This window comes from Trachemys scripta, chromosome 7 (genome assembly GCF_013100865.1).
Source record: "Trachemys scripta elegans isolate TJP31775 chromosome 7, CAS_Tse_1.0, whole genome shotgun sequence".
In the NCBI taxonomy this organism is placed as follows: Eukaryota; Metazoa; Chordata; order Testudines; family Emydidae; genus Trachemys; species Trachemys scripta.
Window position 1 is genome coordinate 20,096,101 of NC_048304.1, and position 20,597 is coordinate 20,116,697.

Genomic DNA, 20,597 nt, shown 5'->3' on the forward strand with positions numbered 1-20,597 from the left:
AGCAACAGCCAAGGGTTAGAAAAATGGCCACATGGATCCTAAGAGCAAGAGTGTAGAAAAGTGTGTTGTCATAAAACATAGTTCTCTCCAAATGATCTTGAGCATCCTATGAAGGGCTTAATCTTGCAGCTGCTTAGCCACAAGCGTAGTGCCTACTGCCACGAGCAGCTCCACTGATGCTACCAATTAATCTGGCTCACTGTCAGGGAGGCCACTTTCATCTTTATCATTAAACCCAGTATCTGAATTAGGCTAGGTCATTAGTAAATACCATACTAGCTCAGACCAGAGTCCACTTAGACCAGTATCCTGAGTCCAAGAATGGCTGGTACCAGATGCTAACCAACCTGCACAATAGGGAGCTTGCTTCCTTAGCCCCTTCAACTTGTAGTTGGTGTATACTCTGAAGCATACGGATATATCTTCCCCTAAAGCTTTTTTGTAACTATCTCATTATCCATGTAAAAGTCCAGTCTATTTTTGAGCCCTTGGCCTCAATTAGAGAATGAAACGCGGTATCTTTAAGTACTGGAGATCAGAGAAAAGTAATTCAAGAAAGGTTGTGGCATTACCATCATTAGAGGTATTTGAGGCTAAACTTGGCCATCAAATAGTCAGGGATGCTATAAGACTAATGGAAACTGTACTATTGCTATGCAGCAGTGTGGCCTACATGACCCAGAATGTCCTTTCCAACCCTAATATTTTATTCAAGAAGAAGCACCAGGGCCTCATTGGATGGGAAGTCAGACTGTCTGACTAAACACAAGTTGCTGTAGAATCTCCGCCGATTCATGTGTTCTCTCTCGTATTGAAAACAATCCTGCCTTTAAACAGGGTAGTTCACTGGCAAGCTGCAACCTTCTAGTTCTCAGTTCACAAAGAAGGAACTAGACAAGTGGTTACCTCCTCCCTTCCCTAAGATGATCTTAAAAGGCAGCTTTGGCTACTTTTAGACCTCTTTCTGAATAGATGGTGAGAATGCAGGCAGGAAAACAAAATGTCCTAGCCAGCACTAAAAAAGACCATTAAAACTTGGAGAACACACAAATTCAAGTGTATTACTGTGTTCTGGGAAAAGCTACTTTCTTTACTGAAAAAAAGCACAGTTTGAAGAGAAGATGAAGAAACACTGTGAAGGGCGAATAGAAGAATGTAGTTGACTTTGTCTTTGAGGTGCACTAAGCATATATCTGGCCGAGGTAGGACCCCCCAAGCTGTAAAGCTCAGATCTGAATCCAAGTTTCCCCAAAGTCTGGGAGCGTTTGGAGCCAATGTTTCATTTGGTTCATTTTAGAGAGAGAGAGAGACAGAAGAGCCAAAAAGTTCAGAAAAAAGTTTTCCTAAAATTCAGGAATTGAATTTTTGACAAGAGATGAGGTCAGGCATGGCCTTCAATAGCCTCAAAATTCCATGGGTTCTTGGGTGCAGGATTTAGATTTGGCCTTCTCTCTAACTTTTCTAGCTATAATCTTCTCTCTACTATTTTACCTATTGAGCTCCCTCTGCCTTGCAAACTGAGCTCTGGTGCACGTAGGCATAGTTCAGTTTTTGTGTGAAAATAGACTAACAAACCAACTGTGCTCAAAGAAAGAACATTTTGTTGAACAAAAAGAACACAGACATGGAAGGGCAAGTAATAGCAGCTGATATTTTTTTGAGGCCAGAAGGCTTAGGTTTTAATCTGGTTAGATAAGATTCATAATATTCGCTGAAAGAACTGGTGATCTGAAAAATGATTATTTATATTGGTTAAACTGAGGTGTTCAACTTTGCCCTAGCAAGAGCCACAATGACAGCTTCCCAAGGGTTGTGATTATTTTGCACAACATTTGCAGCTGGCCTATCTTTTGTACAGGAGGCAGCTTCATGTCACATCATGCCATGCTCCATCTTTATCAAGATGGAGAAGGTGGAGCTTAGCATGCTGGAGTCTGTATTCTCCACTAGCAGCCCTTCCATATTAAAGACATGGACAAGTGTGTGCCATATTGTACCACTCCAGTGTGGCTTGCTTTATCCACTGTATGTTAAAATAACTTACCTGGAGCCAAATCAACAAAGCAGATACAAAGAGAGTGGCCCCCCAACTCAAGCCACCATTTACTCTTAAATGTTAAATTTTTCTCGCTCTGTCTCACACACACACACACACACACACACATGTATCCATCCATCCACCATTTATGTGGTCATTCTTACCTCAATAAGTGAGCCATCCGACTGTACAATGCGGATGACCATCACCAATGGGATGCAGATCATGGAGGAAAGAGCAAGAACCCATCCCACGCCGATTGACCAGTCAGGGTATGTGTAAACTTTGTTGTAGGTCAGAGGTGTATACTTGACCAGAGAAAAGATAAAGCATGCCTGTGAGGGAGGGAAAACAAAACGAGAAGAAGGGTTATAGCATAGGTACTAGCATTGTGGATCCACTGCAGCTTACACAGGATATGGTATCACTGGGACCCAGAAAAGGAAGGCAGTAAAAGGCAGCATTGGCCATCTTTGCTAAACATTTTAAACTACGGGAAAGACATTCTACACTGAAACTGTTACAAGAGAGCTTTATATGTGCATGTTTATGTAAATAGCTAGTTAATAGATATGGCCCCAGTAGATAGCACTCAAACATGTAGCACAGTTCCTGCATTTTGTAGAACCAATAACACTTGTTCATTGCAAATGAAGTGCTCTGTGCAGTTCTTTACCTCGTTTCCTAACACTGACCAACTTGTCCTCCAGCATAAAGTTGCTTTATTTCAGTACTGGTTACTTCGCAAGGGAAAGATATAATGCTCTTCCCCCTTGCAAAATTGGGAAAACTACTTATTTTTGCTCTGCAACCAACACAGCTAGGTTTTGTGCTTCAGTTTGTATGTCAGGTTCTTGAATGCTCTTTAAATCAAACAGCCACTTAACAGTGAGGTAGATTGCCATAAGCCCAGTGAGTCAGGTCTGCACTGCATGGGCATCCATCTAGCACTGGCTAACCTCCAGAGTCCTGTCCCATCCCATCCAATGATGGATTCTAAGGGGACAAGCTTTTCTTTTGCTGTTCCAAAGTCCTGGTCAGGATAGTATTACAGTACTCTTACAGTATCTCCCCTCTCCTGAACTCTCCTCATCTGTGCTCACTTTTGAGCATGGTGTTAGCCAATACATATATGTTAGGTGCCATGCACACTACATTAAATGAATTAATGGAGATATCCTATCTCCCAGAACTAGAACGGACCTTGAAAGGTCATCGAGTCCAGCCCTCTGCCTTCACTAGCAGGACCAAGTACTGATTTTGCCCCAGATCCCTAAGTGGCCCCCTCAAGGATTGAACTCACAACCCTGGGCTCAAACCACTGAGCTATCCCCAGCATGTGCAGGTATGTTAACCGAACTATATTATGTATTTCCCACAATGCTGTTCACTTCTGTTCACTCATGTCAAGCTATACATTCTACAATATCCTGCAAAGCTGAAGTCAGCTTTGACACTGGAAATTATGAAGGGACTGTGACCTGGAGCTGGGTCAGGTGAGTGACAGCAAAGCTGTCTAGCAGTCAGAAAGACTGGAAGAGAGATGACTCATCAGACACCTACACTCAACAAGCAAGCCCACTTGCTTTGACAGTAATGAGGTTTTACATCGGACATGTGAATCTACTGTGTTGCATTAACATGCATCAGTGAGAAAGGTAATTTTGTGTGTGTGTGTATGTGTGTGTTCGCAAGAAAATAGGAAATATGAATATGAGGGGACTTGATTTTCTCCAGCCACTGCCTTGCATATAGGAATTCTGCTGTGTTGAGGCCATGTGCTACAACTGTCCACCTCAAATTGTCAACATTTACACAGCACTGGCATAAAAACATCCCACATCTTCATCAAGACTAGCTGACACTGCTCCACTATAGCTGGGGCTGGTAGCACTGTCTATGCTTAAAGTTGCTCAATACTTCCAAGTATAAGATCCTGTTTTCGGCTATTTTATAACTTTACCAAACTTTAACCATTTGGGCTGAAGTTTTCCATGCTGAGTGTCAGCCTAAAGTTGATTGATAGATATTGATTGATTGGAAAATTTCAGCCAAAATGGTTGAGTCATTTCTGAAGACAAGGCTAAGGAAAAATATATTGTTTCGCCCATTTAAAAAAATTCTTGAGATCTTTTCTCTGAAATGCTCTAATGCCCCCCTCCCCACCATACTTTGGTGTAGGGCCTTGGAATTTGGCAGGAGGCCTTTGTTTCAGAGAGCGGACTTTTACCATCCCCATGAAAATCCGCCGAAATTTGACAAAGTTATAAATAAGCCTTTGAAAAATCATAGTTCACACATGCTCAGTAGAGACCTGCTAGAGCTCAACACTAAAATCTCAGATGATTCTCTCTTCACTGAGCATGCTCAAGCGTCTCACAGGTCTTAGTGCTGACCAGACTGTGCATGTACCATCCACACAGAGCACAGGGTCAGGCACCAGAAATTAGAATAGGGAACCTATCTCTCCTATGCTCTCAGTGATCCCCCCACCCCAAACACACTCACACTGGTCCTCAGGCAATGTGGAGGATGAAGCTGTCTAACTCTTATACAGAGGGGACAAAGCTGGGGGAAAAAGTGGCATGAGACTGGAAGTAGAAGGGGGAGAGTAACTGTAACTGGGAGATGGAGGAGACTGGGACTTGGAGCTGAGGGGAGACTAGGACTGGCTGGATCAGGAGCCAAGGACAGGGAGCTAGTGGGGGAGGAGGGAAAGCTGGGCATGGCTGGGTGGGAAGGCTGGTACTGGAACCAATGAGGGAAACAGGGTGGGGTGGGGTTGGGAGCCAGTTGGCTCAGGGAGAACATTGAAAGTGGATAAGGAGCTACGGGGAGGACCGAATGGACCAGGCAATTTTGCACAGGCAACCTTAATTCTGGCATTTCCTAACTTCTGAATGCTGGTCTTTGCCACATAGCTTTTTGTGTTATATATAATACTGAATGAGAAATGGAGCATTTCCAACCTACGTGTACCCCTTTCAGTTTGGTACCTGCACACAGTGGCCCTCTGGGATGTTCCCCTTTACAGGACAAAAAAACAGAACAAAGGTTGGAAGGAAAAACAAGTGCAAGATGAGACATGGTGTGATTCTGTACTTACCACGCAAAGAAGTGGTGTGATTAGAATCCAGCTCCATTTCATCCAGGGACCAGGTCTGTATCCAATCATATCTTCAATGGCATCATACATATTATCAGCGCCTGGAATACATAGTCACTTGGTGATTTGGTGAAGAAAAGAGCATTATCAAGAGCCTGTATATGAAAGCCACATAGTGTAGGACATCAGTAACCAAGTGGTATTGCACTAATACAACTGCACAGTTGGGGCTGAGAAGGCGCTGAAGGGGGAAAATAGTGGCTTGTTTTGAGTCTCTGGGAGCTGTTTGTGTTTAGAGAGGAGTGTCTGTGGCTAAGTGTGGATGCTAATTTCCATAGTAAAGAGGAAATGTTACATTAAAGGGTTGTGTACAATGTTGTTCAAGAAGGGTGATGCACAGGACTTTCAAAAAGACCTTGCATGGTGGCACTGAAAGGTTGAGGGAAGTCTCTCTTCTCATACTGTTGCAGTAGAATACTGTGTAGAATACTAACCCCAGAGCTACCATGGAAGTTGGCAAAAGTTTTGCCTGAGAAAGGACTGAGTAACAACTGATACGGCCCATTTGAATCTAAATTTGACTGTGGTTCAATATGAAGTAAAAACAATGATATTTATAGTTAATACTATAATATTAATAGTTCATGAAGAACTATGGAAATGACCAGTCTTAGCCAGTTAAAACAGCAACATAGGTTATTGTCAGATTTAGGAAATTTGCATCACCTAAAAATAACCAGACATACTAGATTTTTCTGTAGGCTCTCTCTAAGCTGTTTTCTATTTGGCTGGCTTGACCCATGTAGAGATTACAGTTTTAGAAAATAGGTCTTTGAGACACAATCAGAGCTTTTCACTATCAGCCGAAAGTTCAGCTCTGGACCTTAGGTTTACACATGCAAATGCTTAATTGTGAATCTAACTACCACTGAGCATGCAAAAAACATTCAATTCTGTGTGAAAAAATTGGAGGCTGGCTTGAGCCCAGCGAAAAATGTGGCCCTCAAAATGAAGAACAAAATGACAATAAGGGAAACTACCAGGTGCTTCCACAGAAAATTCCGGAATGGATGGTTCAGTCTGCTGAATGGTGTCTTGCTAGCTTTGACCAACAACTAGTTAAAATTTGGTATCATTGACTCACAATAAGATTCATATTAGATCTAGGGATCCTTACTTACCATAAACCCAGGCTACAGCAACACATTCAAAGAATGCAACCCACAAAAGGCATACACCACTAGCTGCATAGTAGTCAAAGAGTTGAAACACATACATGCCACCCTGTAAAAGAGACACACACAAGAGTTAGGATCAGTCACTAAAACCATGAGTGCTCTATACTCAATTCCAAATAAAATATCCTTATGAACAGAAAACCATGCTGTACCAAATTCTTTACTGTTTATAAAAAGTAAAATTCTACCAAAATATCTTATTGCTTAGCATTAACCGCCCTAGAAAAGATGCTTGTTTATCACTGAAAGCATTTTAAAGCAGAAGCGTATTGATCAAAATTAAGCCACTTAGTATAATCGACTGAGACACTTAAGTCTTTCCTTCTTAAAGATATTTTTGTATGGGCATTTATAGAAACATATGATGGAAAGAAATAATTGGTCTTTAACATAAACTCCTCCAATGAGACTAAAGTCATCTCACTAGGAGGCATTCCATTTCTGAGTCTATTACTTTTAAATATTAATAATAGATATGTCCAGACTCATTGCCACATATTGCTCTAAATATGCTGAACTGTATTTCAATATGGATGTCATTTTCTTCACTCCTTATGTTAGTTTCACATAAACATTTCTGAAAAAAATTGTCAGTGTATTCGAAATGTCAGTTATGGACATTATTTTAATTCCTACGGAGATCCCTCAGATTTTGTTTTAAATCTGATCTTCAAAAGAAGGCTTGTGTTATTTCTAAGATAAATATCACATTAGTGCACTTATTGGAACAGACTCTAGGCTCACTTATACCAAGTTAAATCCAGAATAATTTCACTGATTTAACCAAAATCAGAACCTACTTCACTGAATGTACTAGATGGAAGCGGGATACCCCAACACATCATGCTAGATTTGAGTTTAACAATCTCAACCTGTTTTACCTTTTAATGATTTGGGGTCAGATTTTTGGCATTTTCACTCATGTTGTATAGTACCTTAGACACCACGATTGAAATTACTGAGATTCCTTGTGGAAGAAGTTGAAAGTCAGGAGCTATTCAACTTGGCAGAACAGTACTAGTCAGCAGTTTGGGTCAAGAGATGAAGAATTGTACCCTATTCAATTAAAACTGTAGAGGGAATTTAGCTAGGGACAATGTAGTTACCCAGCCAAATTGCTACTCCTTCGAAGAGAAATATACAGCATAATAAACAAATTATGCTACAGCAGATGAATGACTTTATCTGGAGTTATTAGAATTATATATATGTTTTAAAAGTTTCATAATCAGCAATAAGATGCAAAGCGCTTTAAAGTAATCTTTGGTTTAAGCCCCTTTCTGCCATTCTTGTTGCATTATGAATGGTATGATTAATTTTCAAGCTTTTGTTTTGAAAAGATTTTAATTCCCAATGTCTTTAGCTGTTCTTCTGCACCTATCTGATTAGGAAGCAGCCGTAAACTAGGTTATATGGGAGTGACAGTCAGATTTTCCACCTTTTTATTTTTTTTATGTTCAGACTAGATATGTCGTATTGCTGAGTAGATGCTTCTGGAAATTCCATGTGCTTTATTTTTTGGCTTGCAATGAGGGGCAGTGGTTCTATACTGTGACCCCATTTTATAACAGAAAAAAAGGTTTGGGGTCCTCATCCTATGTAGCCATAAAGAAAGGAAGGGTAGTCGTATATCCCAGCAACTGTTCATGACATCCCCGCTCCCCGAGTTAGGAACTAATGGACTGGGTGTCAGAAGTCCTGGGTTCTATTTCACTTCACTGTGCCTCTGTTTCCCCATCTGTAGAATGGGCATAAAGATATCTACCTCCCTTTCAAAGCACTTTGAGATCTAGGGATCAAAAGAGCTATGTAGGAGCTAAGTGGTGGTGTTCTTCCAAGTGGTTTGCTTTATGCCATCTGATTCACAATGTCAATGAGGATACATGCTGATTGTAAAATAAATAAATAAAGTAAAATAAAGCTCTCCATCACTAGTGTTACTTACTTCAGTCACCATAGTTAGTCCCAGAAGATAGCTAAGGAAACACACTATAGCAATGAAGATTTCCCGTCGGTAACCCTTCCTTAGGAAGGATGGGTACAGATCAACTAATGACGTGATCTGTCCTTCAACTTCAACAAACTAAAGGGGGAAAAAAACAAATTGAAATATACACAGTATACATTTCATTCTCTTTTGTCTTAATTAAACACCCTCTAGAAGCTCTGTATTTACACTTTATGGAACTAGATAGTACTTTGAATAATCAAATAACAATCCTATTCCTTGCAGCCTCAAGGTTAAAGTGTGTGTGTCATTTTTTAGTTTGGAAGAAGCTTTCAGAATTGAAGTCAGTTTACTCGCATCCTTGTAAGACATTAAGTTGGTTTTCTTATAAACATAAGCTACAAGGATAAAGGAAATGAATGTGATGAGAGGAAAATGTTCATGAGGCTTTTATGTTGTAGATGTTTCAGATGAACAAAAAGTGGATGTCAGAAAAGAGACAGAGAAAAATACTTGAAAAGCTAAACCTCCTGAACTGCGGCAGCAACTCTCAATCTCTGTCTTCATTGGATGTGCTGGTGAAATTTATATGCACCACATAGTTCAAGTACGGAATTAGGGCCAAATTCTGTTTTCAGTTATACTGGTGAAAATTCATTCAATGAAATACAGCCCTGCAAACTTTTTTCTCTACACAAAACCCCACTTCCCCCCGTTTGTTTGTTTCATCCACCTAGTGCATCTTGTCATAAACTTTGGCCCCACTCCTGCAAAAATTCTTGCAGATACATTACACACTGTAAATAGACCAATTATTCAGGAAAAGCACATGGGTAAGGTTAAGATTCTGTCACGGGTATTTTTAGTAAAAGTCAGGGAAAGGCCACGGTCAATAAACAAAAATTCACAGAAACCCGTGACCTGTCCCTGTTTTTACTAAGAATACCCTGGGGCGGGAGTGGACAAACAGACCACTGCTAGAGTTGCAACTGCTCCAGCCCCGCCACTGCTCATGCGGTAGGAGTTGACCACTGCCGTTCCAGCCCCAGGGGCTGACCCAACCCAGGGGACTGCCGCTCGGGCAGTGGGCCACTGGTGAGCTGTCGACAGCCCCAGGGCTGACCTTGGCCGCTGAACAAACATAATACTTAGTCCTGCCTTGAGTGCAGGAGATTGGACTAGAAGACCTCTTGCAGGCCCTTCCAGTCCTACAATTCTATGATTCTTTACATATGTTTGTACAACTCCTAGCATAATAGGGCCATCTGGTTTGTGACTGAGACCCTTAGGTGCTTCTCTAATAGCTGTAATGATACAGACACTTTACAGGGGGTAGGTAAAATATTCTCACTTGCAACATAAACCGAAGTCTGGAGCAGATCAGCTGTCTTACTTTGTCTAATTCAGCATCTTAGAACAGTTTTTATTTTTAAAAAATTATCTGTACGTCCTTGCAACAGAAAAATGAATGTAAGACAAATATAATTAGAGTTGTCCAAATAAAACAAAACCAGCCTTGGGGAAAGGGTGCTAGTTTATTGACAGCCAGAAGAACTTCATGTATAGGAAAAGGGACCATTTAATGGTGCACAAACAAATCTAATAGAAACAAAGAAATCAGACAGCCAAATCCTGCTCTCATATCTGGCACAATCCAAAGCCCACTGAAGACAGGGGGAGCCCTTCCATTGACTTCATTGAGCTTTGCATCAGGCCCCTTACAAGGGTGACTTCATTGAGCTGCATTGATGTAACTGAGGGCAGTTTGGCCCCATTAAGTTGTCAATAAGTAAATGGTTCATCCCACAGTCAGTGACATATTGCAGCAAGTTCATGAAGTAGCAATATTCTGGCGTATATAAATCATCCTAGCCTTTATATTAATATACTTACTATGTCCAGAAACTTCCTTTAAACACATTGTACTCTGTGCCCTTCACTGATAAGGGATAGCAGCTATATTATTGGACCGTCTAGCTTCCAGTGTTTAATACTGAATGCTTGCTTGAACTCCTATTTTAAAGTCTTATGTAAAACTGTTTTTCTTTTTACATGTAACACTTCCCTTTGGTTGAATTTGATCTTAAGATGCTCTGGCATTCCAAAACCCTGCTTGAGCGCACTCCAAAAAGGGGGAGTGGAGGAAGAGGAAATTAAGCGCTCCAATTAGTTTCAATTATTCTACACAGCGAGGAGCTATTTAAAATTACTAGACAGCTTAAAATTTGTATAAGCACTTGGTTGTAGAACCGCAGCCCTGGGCATTGTAACATTCAATTTGGAAGGGACTGAAAGTCACTTAGCAGAGTTCAAAGAGTAAGCAGTAAAGAGCGATTTAGAACAAATGCCACACTTTACAAATTGGAGAGATTAAGCGGGTAACCACTGGGGAAAACGCCACTTATGAATCTCTCCTCATATAAGAGAGGATTTGAGTTCAATAAACATGTTGCCTTTGTCGAGTGAATTTTTAGAACGTTAGAGTTACTTTACCACTGGAGTATAAAAAGTTGCCTGTCGCTCTGAAACCTCGGGCAATCTCAGTTTACAGTTACTGCCTCTGTTTACTTGTGACTATCTAGAAATGATTAACAGATCCTTTGTGGTATTTATGCTGATATTTCTATGAAAAAAACTCCTCTTTGAACAGCCCTACACTACAACAAACTAGGCACCTTGTAGTTCACACGAGCAGGGTCGACAAGGAGCAGCTACAGCGCAACATTTTGGTGCGCTCTGCAATTCACTCCCACGTAGTCCACAAGCCCTACCGTGGTCAGAAACCTCAGTGCCAATTGATTTCAATGGCACCCAGCACCTTGCAGGCACAGACCCCAGGTGTTCCTTCCTTTTGTTATGAGTATCTCTCCTTCACCAGACTCAGATAATGCTGCACACCACCCACAAATGGTGGTGTGTTGTGGGGCAGCATTTGGGCCATGGTGCATTGATCTACCCCTTGGACTCCCTCGGGTCCCGATAGCAAAACCTTAATGCACAAGATCATGCTGACCCTGCCACCACTAACTTATTCATTGTCTCTATGTATGGACTAAAGCACAGGCAACTTCATTTAAGCAGGCTTATTGGTATTTTACTATTATTTTTAATCCACCCATTTATAATGGGGTTGCCATTGCTGGCATCATGGCGACAAATAAGTCCATTTCCGTGGTTACTAACCTGGCTATCCAGTCCAATCAACAGAAGCATAACAAAGAATAGGATAGCCCAAACAGTAGGCGCCGGCATCATGGTCACAGCTTTTGGGTAGGCAATGAAGGCCAGGCCTGGACCTAGAGGAGGAGAAAGAGAAAATAGGAAGGGGGGGAAAGGGAATGGAGATAGTAAGTACTCAGCTCATGCCTAGAGATAGCTACCCACCAATGCAGGGATGCCTGGTTCCTTTCAGATAAACCCAAACCCAGCTGGAAATACCAGAAGTGAAATTGTTTGGAGCTTTCATCTGACAAAGAAGCACGCATGACTACAGCAGAAACCCCAAGAAAACCCAAAGGCCATCGCTAACCGACCACCAGTTTTAACATCTGTCTCAAACATGCCAGTAATGGATCGCTTCCTGCACCAGCCATTCAGGAGGTGTAACAGGAATGAAGGCAACTGCCCCAGTAGAATAAAGGAATCCTGTTTCTAGCACACATGATCGCTATTTGAGTGGAGGGGGCGGGACAAGAGGGAATCTGCTCCAAATATTCTCCTGAAGCTTCAATGCTGCAGCCAACTCAACCTAGCCTTCTGAAAACACAAATCTCTCATACACCTTCCTTCCAGGTTTTGGTTTATGCTCCAATAGCCAAGGTCCTTAACTGCTGTAAACCACCACTGAACTCAATAGAGCTGCCCCTATGAGTTCTCAAAAGTGTTCCCTGCTGTTTGGAAATTATACTACTAACACGCCACCTTAGTCAGATTCGCCTATACCACTAGGCTTCCTAAGTCATGCCGTAACAAATCTGGGTCCTGCCAACAATCGTGCACAACTACTAGACCAATTACACATGCTGTACACACCCACAGACCAGGGACTAAAACCTTGGTCCTTCTGCTCCAAAATCACAGGCTTCTAAAACTTAAGCTAAAGGAGCTCCCCCATAGCTAGTAGTAACAGAATGGGCCTTATCTGCGCTACGGCTCAGCTAATAAAGGGCTGGCTCAATCACACCCACCCACACACAGAGCATCGGCGCACTGCACTTCTATGTTGTTTTTCACAGAAGTTCTCACCTGGTGTCACACAGGTTTCAAATAACACTTAGTTATACATCATGAGAACTTTTGTAAAGTGAGTATGCCATCTCTGATTGGGCAACAGGGGCAGTAGGAATCTGACATCCGCTACTGGTTTAAAAGTGATCTTGTAATTTTTACAGAGTGGGGAAATCTTGCAAGGACAGATTTACATGCACATTAAAATCTGGACTTTTTTTTTTATTTCAAAAGAAGGTGGATTGGAGTGTTGACATCTTCCAGGTTTGGTGAGAAGATTCAAATTAAACTTGTTTTTCAGTAGGGAAGATAAAGTCCGGTAAATCACAGGAGCAGAATTCTCTTGTTTAATCTGCATGGAGAATCACTACTGATGCTCTTCCTAACTCCCACTTTTCCTTTCCAACAAGAACAATGGAGAAAGGAGCAAGGAAAAGAAAAGATGAGAGCAGGAGGATGACATTTTTAAATTAAAAGAAAAATTGAAGTAATTTAAATAGAAATAAATACAAATTAGCCAGCAATTGATTGATTAATTTTATTTCATTAATTTTTAAAAAGAAACATGTCTGTGGTTTTATGTGACAGAAAGCGCGCACACACAAAATTGGCTGAGTAGCTAAAATTTCTGGGGTTCTGCTTTTCCCTCAATCCCTGGACATCATGTCTTCTCTCAGTAAAAACTGAATTCCCAGCTCTAACTGCTATTCGATTGCATTTGTAGCCAGTCTGCGCAAATGATGAGACAGATGTAAAACTGCTATTTCTCGCTAAAACTCACTAAGGGTATGTCTACACTACCCGCCAGATCGGCGGGCAGCGATCGATCCAGCGGGGATCGATTTATCGCGTCTAGTGTAGACGCGATAAATCAACCCCCGAGCCCTCTCCCGTTGATTCCTGTACTCCTGCGCCACAAGAGGCGCAAGCAGAGTCAACGGGGGAGCAGCAGTAGTTAATTCACCATGGTGAAGACACCGCGGTAAGTCAATCTAAGAACGTTGACTTCAGCTACATTATTCACGTACCTGAAGTTGCGTAACTTAGATCGATTCCCCTCTCCCTGACCTAGTGTAGACCAGGGCTGAAAGTGTGTGTTTGTGTATGTTAATTTCTGATGACAAGTGCTCTATGGTCTGTGTGTATTTTTCTGTGAAAGCAAATGTTGAACTATAAAGAGAAAAGTCCATGTAAAATACCATAACATTTCTGGCATCTTTTCAGTTTAATGTAAATAACTGAAAACTGCATTTAATATGGAGCGCCGTTCCACTGAATAATTATCCTGTTAAAATGCACTGTGCTTGTGGTTGTTGTTAAAAGCTTATTAGAACAGTAATAACCATAGTCTATTTGTTGGCCACTTGCTGATTAAATGAAATATTATGGCTGGAATTGTATCCAGTCAGCAGAAGGAACTGTGGCTGGTAGATTGAAACAATACAAAATATGGAGGCCAAACCTTCTCCATCAGCTGACAGACACGATAGTCAGACCTGGTTAATCTGAATCAGTTTGCAAATGGCGTTAAAACAAAGGAAGTCTTGCAATGGCTTTATCACTAGTACATACTGTACATGCAATATATCTTTCATCCAGCCAGGCACGCAGACAAATCCAGCACAGATTAGCCAGGCCTCACTGTGCTTCCTTTGTTCCCACATTGCATTTCTTAGGGTGAAAAAAAAAAGCAACAATGCTTTTGGCCTTTTATTTTATGTAATGTAATGGGAAAAATAAAGGAGAAAAATGAACTTTAAAAAAATCAGGCAGTTTGCCAATCTGGGGTGAGGGATGTGGGACGGAGACAGACCAAATTCAACCCTTGTGTAACTCCACTGAAATCAATGAGTCCACTTTGCCCAATGAAAGATAGGAGTAACTCCCATTGTCTTCAGATCTTCACTACTCATATCCTACCAGGAGAATTCAGCTCAAGACCTTTACATAAGGGGTGAATTTGGCAGGGGTATAATTAAGCAACAGAGTGCTGCTGGAGTTCTGCTGTGAGTGAACTAGATTGTGCCCAAATCACAAGAATAATCCACTGAAGTCAATGGAACCACAGGTGTGAGTAAGGCAAGTGGGAGGCTACAGAATGGAGGAATCATCTGGTTGCCCAATAAACAACTTCCTCTGCCAAGCCGCAAAATCAAATTGCAGACGCTCATTGCTCCCTCTCTCTTTTTTCTACCTGGAAGAATAATCCTGGATTTGCATACTGGCAAAATAAGGGTTAAAAAAAAAGATGGGGGTGGAAATATATCTGGGGAAAAAACACAAATCTATTTCAATTTCTCTTTGCTGGTAAATGGTTTCAGATTGCCCGCACTAGAAAATGAAGTCTCCTCTTTGACACAGAACAGGTAGAGTACAGGCAGCAGCAGTACAAGTTTCCCCCGCAACTCCTGCCAATGTGCCGCTACCATGAACTGAAGGAACCACCTCTTAGGAATGAGAGGGGTAGCGCACGCTCCCAGGTTTATTCAATTCTTGGCCTCTTGGCTGAGAATGGCAACAAGTATACCAACCGGTACCAGTGTTGATGGAGGTTTATTGTGATTGTATACCTGTCCATTAGAAATTAGCCTAAAACCCCCACATGTATATACTGTGTCATCCATTGAATAGCCATCAGATGGCTACAACTTGTGGCCACCACCACCGTGTGTTGAAATCAAACAAACTAAAATGGTCACCAAAATAAAGGATTGAAGTCCAGTGTCTAAAACTGATCAGTGGTGCCACTTTCAAAATATCAAATATCAGGGACAAAGGTGCCCATTTAGCAATGGATTATGTTCTTTTATTTTGGGTCAATTACAGTAAATTTTGAATCTGAATAGAAAAAATGCCAAATACACAAAATTTCTTAGAACTCATCTGAAATAAGTACTGAGCTGGTTAGGGTGTATTCACCAGGATTATTCCCTTAGTTTGTTCCTGTATGCAAGTAAAGCATCTGATCAAAATGATCTTTATGGGCCAGATCCTCAGCTGATGTAAAATGGCATTTGCTCCATTGGTTTCAATAGAGCTATGCTGATTTACACCAACTGAGACTCTAGCAGTGTTCCCAACATCCGTCATTTCATAATGAGTCTTTGTGAGTCTTAAAGATCTAGCTCCAGGAGTCAGTGTAATTACAAGAGAATCTCAGCTTTTATTTAAAAAAACTAAATAAAAAAGTAAGTTTCTAGTCTTCTTGGGGACCAAAAAATAGCTGAAAAACGTGACCCTACAGTGAAAAAGTGAACCCTAAAGGCTGAAAAAATCAGAAGGAAAAGAAAAAAGCGCCCAAAGTGTGCTATTATTCTTTTAAATCTCATGATTTTTAAGCCAATCTCATGATTTTGGGGGCTTGACTATGATTTTTGAACACTTGGGGTTGGCAATACTGATCTAGCCTGGTATAATTGTTCACCATCATTATGACAGCCTAAAAGTACCACTCCTGCCCACAAGTGCTATGAAGTATGTCCGGGGAAAGATGTAGTCTACCTTGTTCAGTGTATATTCACAAGCTGGATGTACCCTCTCTCTGATACATGTGTGTAGCTGAAGGGTAATGGGAATACTTTCATGCAAAACAAGGGGAAAATATGTCCCTGTAAACAGTTTAAGAATGGACATTGCACAAAGAGTATCAGCTTCACCTTGGAGCTAGTTTCAAATGTATACAGTTGCAAGAGTTGGTGTCATGGTGGAAGGGATTTTCCAAAGAAGCCTATGGGGTTTAGGTGTCCAACTTCCTTTGCCTTTCAATGGGATTTGGGCGTCCAGTTCCCATATGTCCCATTGGAAGTGCCTGACTTTATTCCTACGGCATCTCTCACCCGCGGGCAATCATACCTACAGTAACAAGAGGGTTGGTGTAGATTTCCAAAACGGATTGACGTGTCTGGACTTGAGACAACAATGTGTGTGGTCCTTTTAAATAATCTGAGCTAAACTTATTAACGCACTTTGGAAAAATGTGTTCAAACTGCCACACTCATCAAGATAAAGTAAGCCCTATGTTAATTAGCTACCCACTGCTGTTCTAAAAGAAAACCAGACTAACATGCGCATTTAATCATTTTTCTGATGCTCGTGGGAATTCTTTTTTTTTTTTTTCTTTCTTTTTATTTTATTTTATTTTGTTTGGCTGATTTAGTCCGCAGTACTTTGCTCACACACTAGGTGGCAGTGCCCACCACCACTGCCACCAATACCATCGTACCTGACTCTGCCACATCAGCAATGTTCACCCCTTGCTCTTGTGCCATGAAGCCCAGGACGGAAAAAATTGCGAAGCCAGACACAAAACTGGTACCACTGTTCAGGCATCCCAGCAGCAAACAGTCCCTAAGTCACACATATGTCATGGAGCAAGTTAATTCAAAAAAAAATGTGAACCCATTGTCCCTACTTATTTACATCATTTAGCTAAGACACTAAACCCCCTTGGTTAGAAACTTGCCTGTAACAGTTGTATTTATACTTGTTGTAGCTTCCCAGGGATGTCATTGCTCCTAAGCAGATTGCATACGAGAAGAAGATTTGTGTCCCGGCATCTATCCAGACCTAAAAGAAAAGATGGAAGAAAGCATCATTAATGTAGGCAATCCCTATAGCAACGTGCACCATAGTCAGTCCGTTATTCAGGCTTTGCAACAACAAAAATTGCTTCCACTGAGACAGATATTGGGGCAAAGGAGGAGAAGAAAGAGAGCATCTCATTTTAAAATGACCACATTGTAGGGGAAAAAAACGTCATTAGCATCAGAGTCCACTTGAAAACTTCACAGCTCTGTCAGCAATTCAAACATCCCTGCCTGAAAGGTGGTCTATCATTCTACTTTGTCTGCCATTCAACTGATCCTTTCCTTACTGCATAACAATCAATGCTTTCCCAAGAAAATGGACAACACAGAGGCAGCTGGAAAGTCCTGTATACACTTGTATCTGATGCGGTTCAGTTAGAACCAGCCTACAGAGCCACTGGACTGCAAACACGAACACCTTGACTGACACTTTTCCAAATGGCCCCATGCTATTGCCCCAACCATACCTTTCAACCACCGGTGGCACAAGGACAAACACTGCAGGTGCAGAGGGGACACAAGCATGACACAATGCATTTCTTTAACATCAATAACACTGTTACTAACCTCAGTTCATGACGCATCATCCTGATGGTATTAGTACAATAACATGCAATATATAGTATCATTACAGTGAGAAACTCCGGCTTCATACATTTGTGGTAACCCCTCCATCTATTCCTGACCATTCACAGCCATGTACTTCTCTCTACTAACACTGGGGAATCATCCAGGAGGTCTGAATAGGGGGGAAGCAGCAGCTTTGCAGCATAGCTCTCCTACCATTGTCAGCATCATCCACCTGAAAATACCACAGGGATTTCCTGGTGAAAGAAGATGAGCCTTTTCAATGGGGAGTCCATGATAGCTTAACTCTGGAGGGAACTATGCCATCATGGAAGAGGGGGCCTGGGAGTTAAACAGAATCTGAATCTTTCCTGTGTTGTCAGTCATCACATCTTAGGGCATGAAACTTACGGCTAATAACTCATAACAATTACATGCTACCAGGGAAGGAGGTAGATGCATGTCTGAATGGCTGGGGTAATGAAGGCAAGATCACAGAGACTGCCACATTTGGCTAAGTTTCTTTCAAGGACCTGCTGACTTACAGGGCCCAAATCCCCTTGGTATTTTGACTTTTTACTAGATAATCATTAGAAAAGAAACAACAGAGAAAGGCATTTTCACCCTATCATGCCTACGGCCATCGCTTTAAAAAAATCACTGTTATCATTTGGATTTGTTTTTTGCTATTGGTTAGAGAGTTTTGCATTTCCCATGTGATCACTGTTGGCCAAAGAGCTAGTGGTTAGACTTTCACACATTGCTACACCAGTACCATGGAAATGAATAGTCTTTTCCTTTTCCAGTTGTAGCTTGTAGAGAAAAAAAAAAATGCAACTCCTCCTACCCAGTGCTAAGCAGTCGTTTTCCATGCATTCTCTCATGTGTTTGCATGAGAAAACAGATTTCTCACATGTTTGCAATGGTTTTCATTTTTCCACTACTCTGTTCACTTCTTTCCCCGATGTCCTGCTCCTGAGAGGTGGTGGCAGAGTGAAACAGATACTCACAATTGCTCCTTGGTGTGCCATCTGCCACGCTCATATTTCTCTCCTTTCTTTCGATTCCCTTCGAAACTAAAAACTATCCTCCTAAAAAAAAATTTATCTCCCTTACCTTGTCCAGAGCCTAATACCAACAAGAAAGCTGAGATTCTATAACTGGACAGAGTCTACAGCCTCAGAGCCCTTTGACACAAAAATACACACATGGAAAGATGCATTAACACATTTAACAATGACCTTTTCAACCAGATACAATGGAAAAATACAACCCAGTTTTAATGTCCATGCTACATTTGGATTGATAAAGATCATGGAAAAAAATCTCCTGTTGTTGCACCACCACCCACCTCTAAATGTCCCTCTTGTTTCAGAGCATGGGAAGTCTCCCTGCTCCTACTTAGTGGTCCCATACCTGTGGATCTGCTAACCGTGATACATCAGGGTAAAGGTAAAATTTGATGCCCTCTGCAGCTCCAGGCAGTGTGACACCACGGATTAACAGCACAATAAGCATGACGAATGGGAATGTAGCGGTGAAGTACACAACCTGCCAAAACAAAGTGACAATATGTATAGTCCTTGACAATTAGTTTAGAAACAAAATATATAACTGGTGTCCTTTCAACCCCCAGCCAAAACTGATGGACATTCAGGGACCTGAATTCAAATCCGCCTGGCATTTCATGAGGCTCAGATTTGAGTTTCTGGTTGTTTAAGCACATTTTTAGTTAATCCTCTCTTTCACTCTCAACTGTCCGCTGGGCTTGTAGCGTGCAACTGGTGCCTTAAGTTCCTCCAATCTTCAGTCTATGCAAAGATAACGGTCTGGTCTGATTTGTCTCCAGGAGATGCTGTCTGCATCTCCAGGCAAAGATGATGCTGGAACAGAGTGGTCTGCCCCTTTAAGGACCAAAGGGCCTGAAGCGGCTTGCTCTGTTTGGAGACAGTGCTTGTCTTTAGAGGAGCTGTTCCTGCCTGGGAGAGGGGCTTGTCCGACCCAGCTGGGAAGGGGTAAAGTGATTCCTATAAAAGGGCTGAAAAAGTACTGTTGGGGGAAGGAGCTGCAGGAAGCAGAGTGGCTCCTGCGGTGGGCCCTGGAGCAAGACCTGGAGAGGCAAAGGGAAAGGCCTCTGAACCCTGGAAGCAGGCTGTGGTCAGGGGAATAGCTTTGTTTTGATGTTCATGAGTTATTTGTCTGAAGAATAAGCTATGCCCTGAAGGAAGGGCCTGAACACATTTGGGTGAGCAGTCCTGCCGGCCAGCAGCCTACAGCTGCAAAGGCCTTTTCTGCTGACTGTTCACACTAGTCGCAATTTTCTCTTTGTCCCCTGCCACCTTCTCTTATCACAGGCTCACCTTTGGCAGTGAAGAATAACAGCCTCCACTGCAAAGGGTCACTAATGGGTTATGTCAAGCTTCTTTTGAACCTTCCAGCGGAGGATCTCCAAGTATTTAACAAAAATCAGTGAATTTAGCTATCTTGTAAGGCAGGTAAGAATTATTTTTCAGATATGCATGCCGTGGCCTAGAGAGACTAAGAGACTTACCCAAGGTATCTCAGTCAGCAGAGCAGAACCAGGAAATGAACTTCCCAGATACCTGCTCCAACCACTCCCCTAACCCATTGCCTCTGACAGGTTCTGGAGAGCAATTAAAGCATTTTCTACCTATTCATCCATCTACTGGGAGCCTGAATGTATGAAAGGTGTCACAGGCACGGGAACTAGGGATTCAGGGCGTGCTGCAGCACCCCCAGGTTTTATGCAGGGTCCTGGCTGCCGGCCCCGCGTCCAGGGTCCTGGCTGCCGCTCCCCTCCCCAGCTCTGGGGTCCCAGCTGTCGGCCCCACGCCTGGAGTTGAATCTCCTATACTGCTATGCACTG

General features: G+C 42.0%; 1 protein-coding gene across 4 annotated transcripts in view; it reads right to left on the minus strand.

The window, feature by feature from the left end:
- The window catches only part of SLC6A6 (solute carrier family 6 member 6), a 76,921-nt gene that overhangs the window by 6,758 nt on the left and 49,566 nt on the right, over positions 1 to 20,597 (minus strand). For all 4 annotated transcript variants that reach the window (XM_034775230.1, XM_034775228.1, XM_034775227.1 and 1 more), the window contains 8 exons: positions 19,127 to 19,261; positions 17,020 to 17,123; positions 16,780 to 16,904; positions 11,514 to 11,626; positions 8,328 to 8,465; positions 6,326 to 6,428; positions 5,145 to 5,245; positions 2,203 to 2,373 (listed from right to left, as the gene is read on the minus strand). In XM_034775230.1, coding sequence (XP_034631121.1) covers positions 2,203 to 2,373; positions 5,145 to 5,245; positions 6,326 to 6,428; positions 8,328 to 8,465; positions 11,514 to 11,626; positions 16,780 to 16,904; positions 17,020 to 17,123; positions 19,127 to 19,261 — 990 coding nt within the window. The remainder of the gene's footprint in view (positions 1 to 2,202; positions 2,374 to 5,144; positions 5,246 to 6,325; positions 6,429 to 8,327; positions 8,466 to 11,513; positions 11,627 to 16,779; positions 16,905 to 17,019; positions 17,124 to 19,126; positions 19,262 to 20,597) is intronic.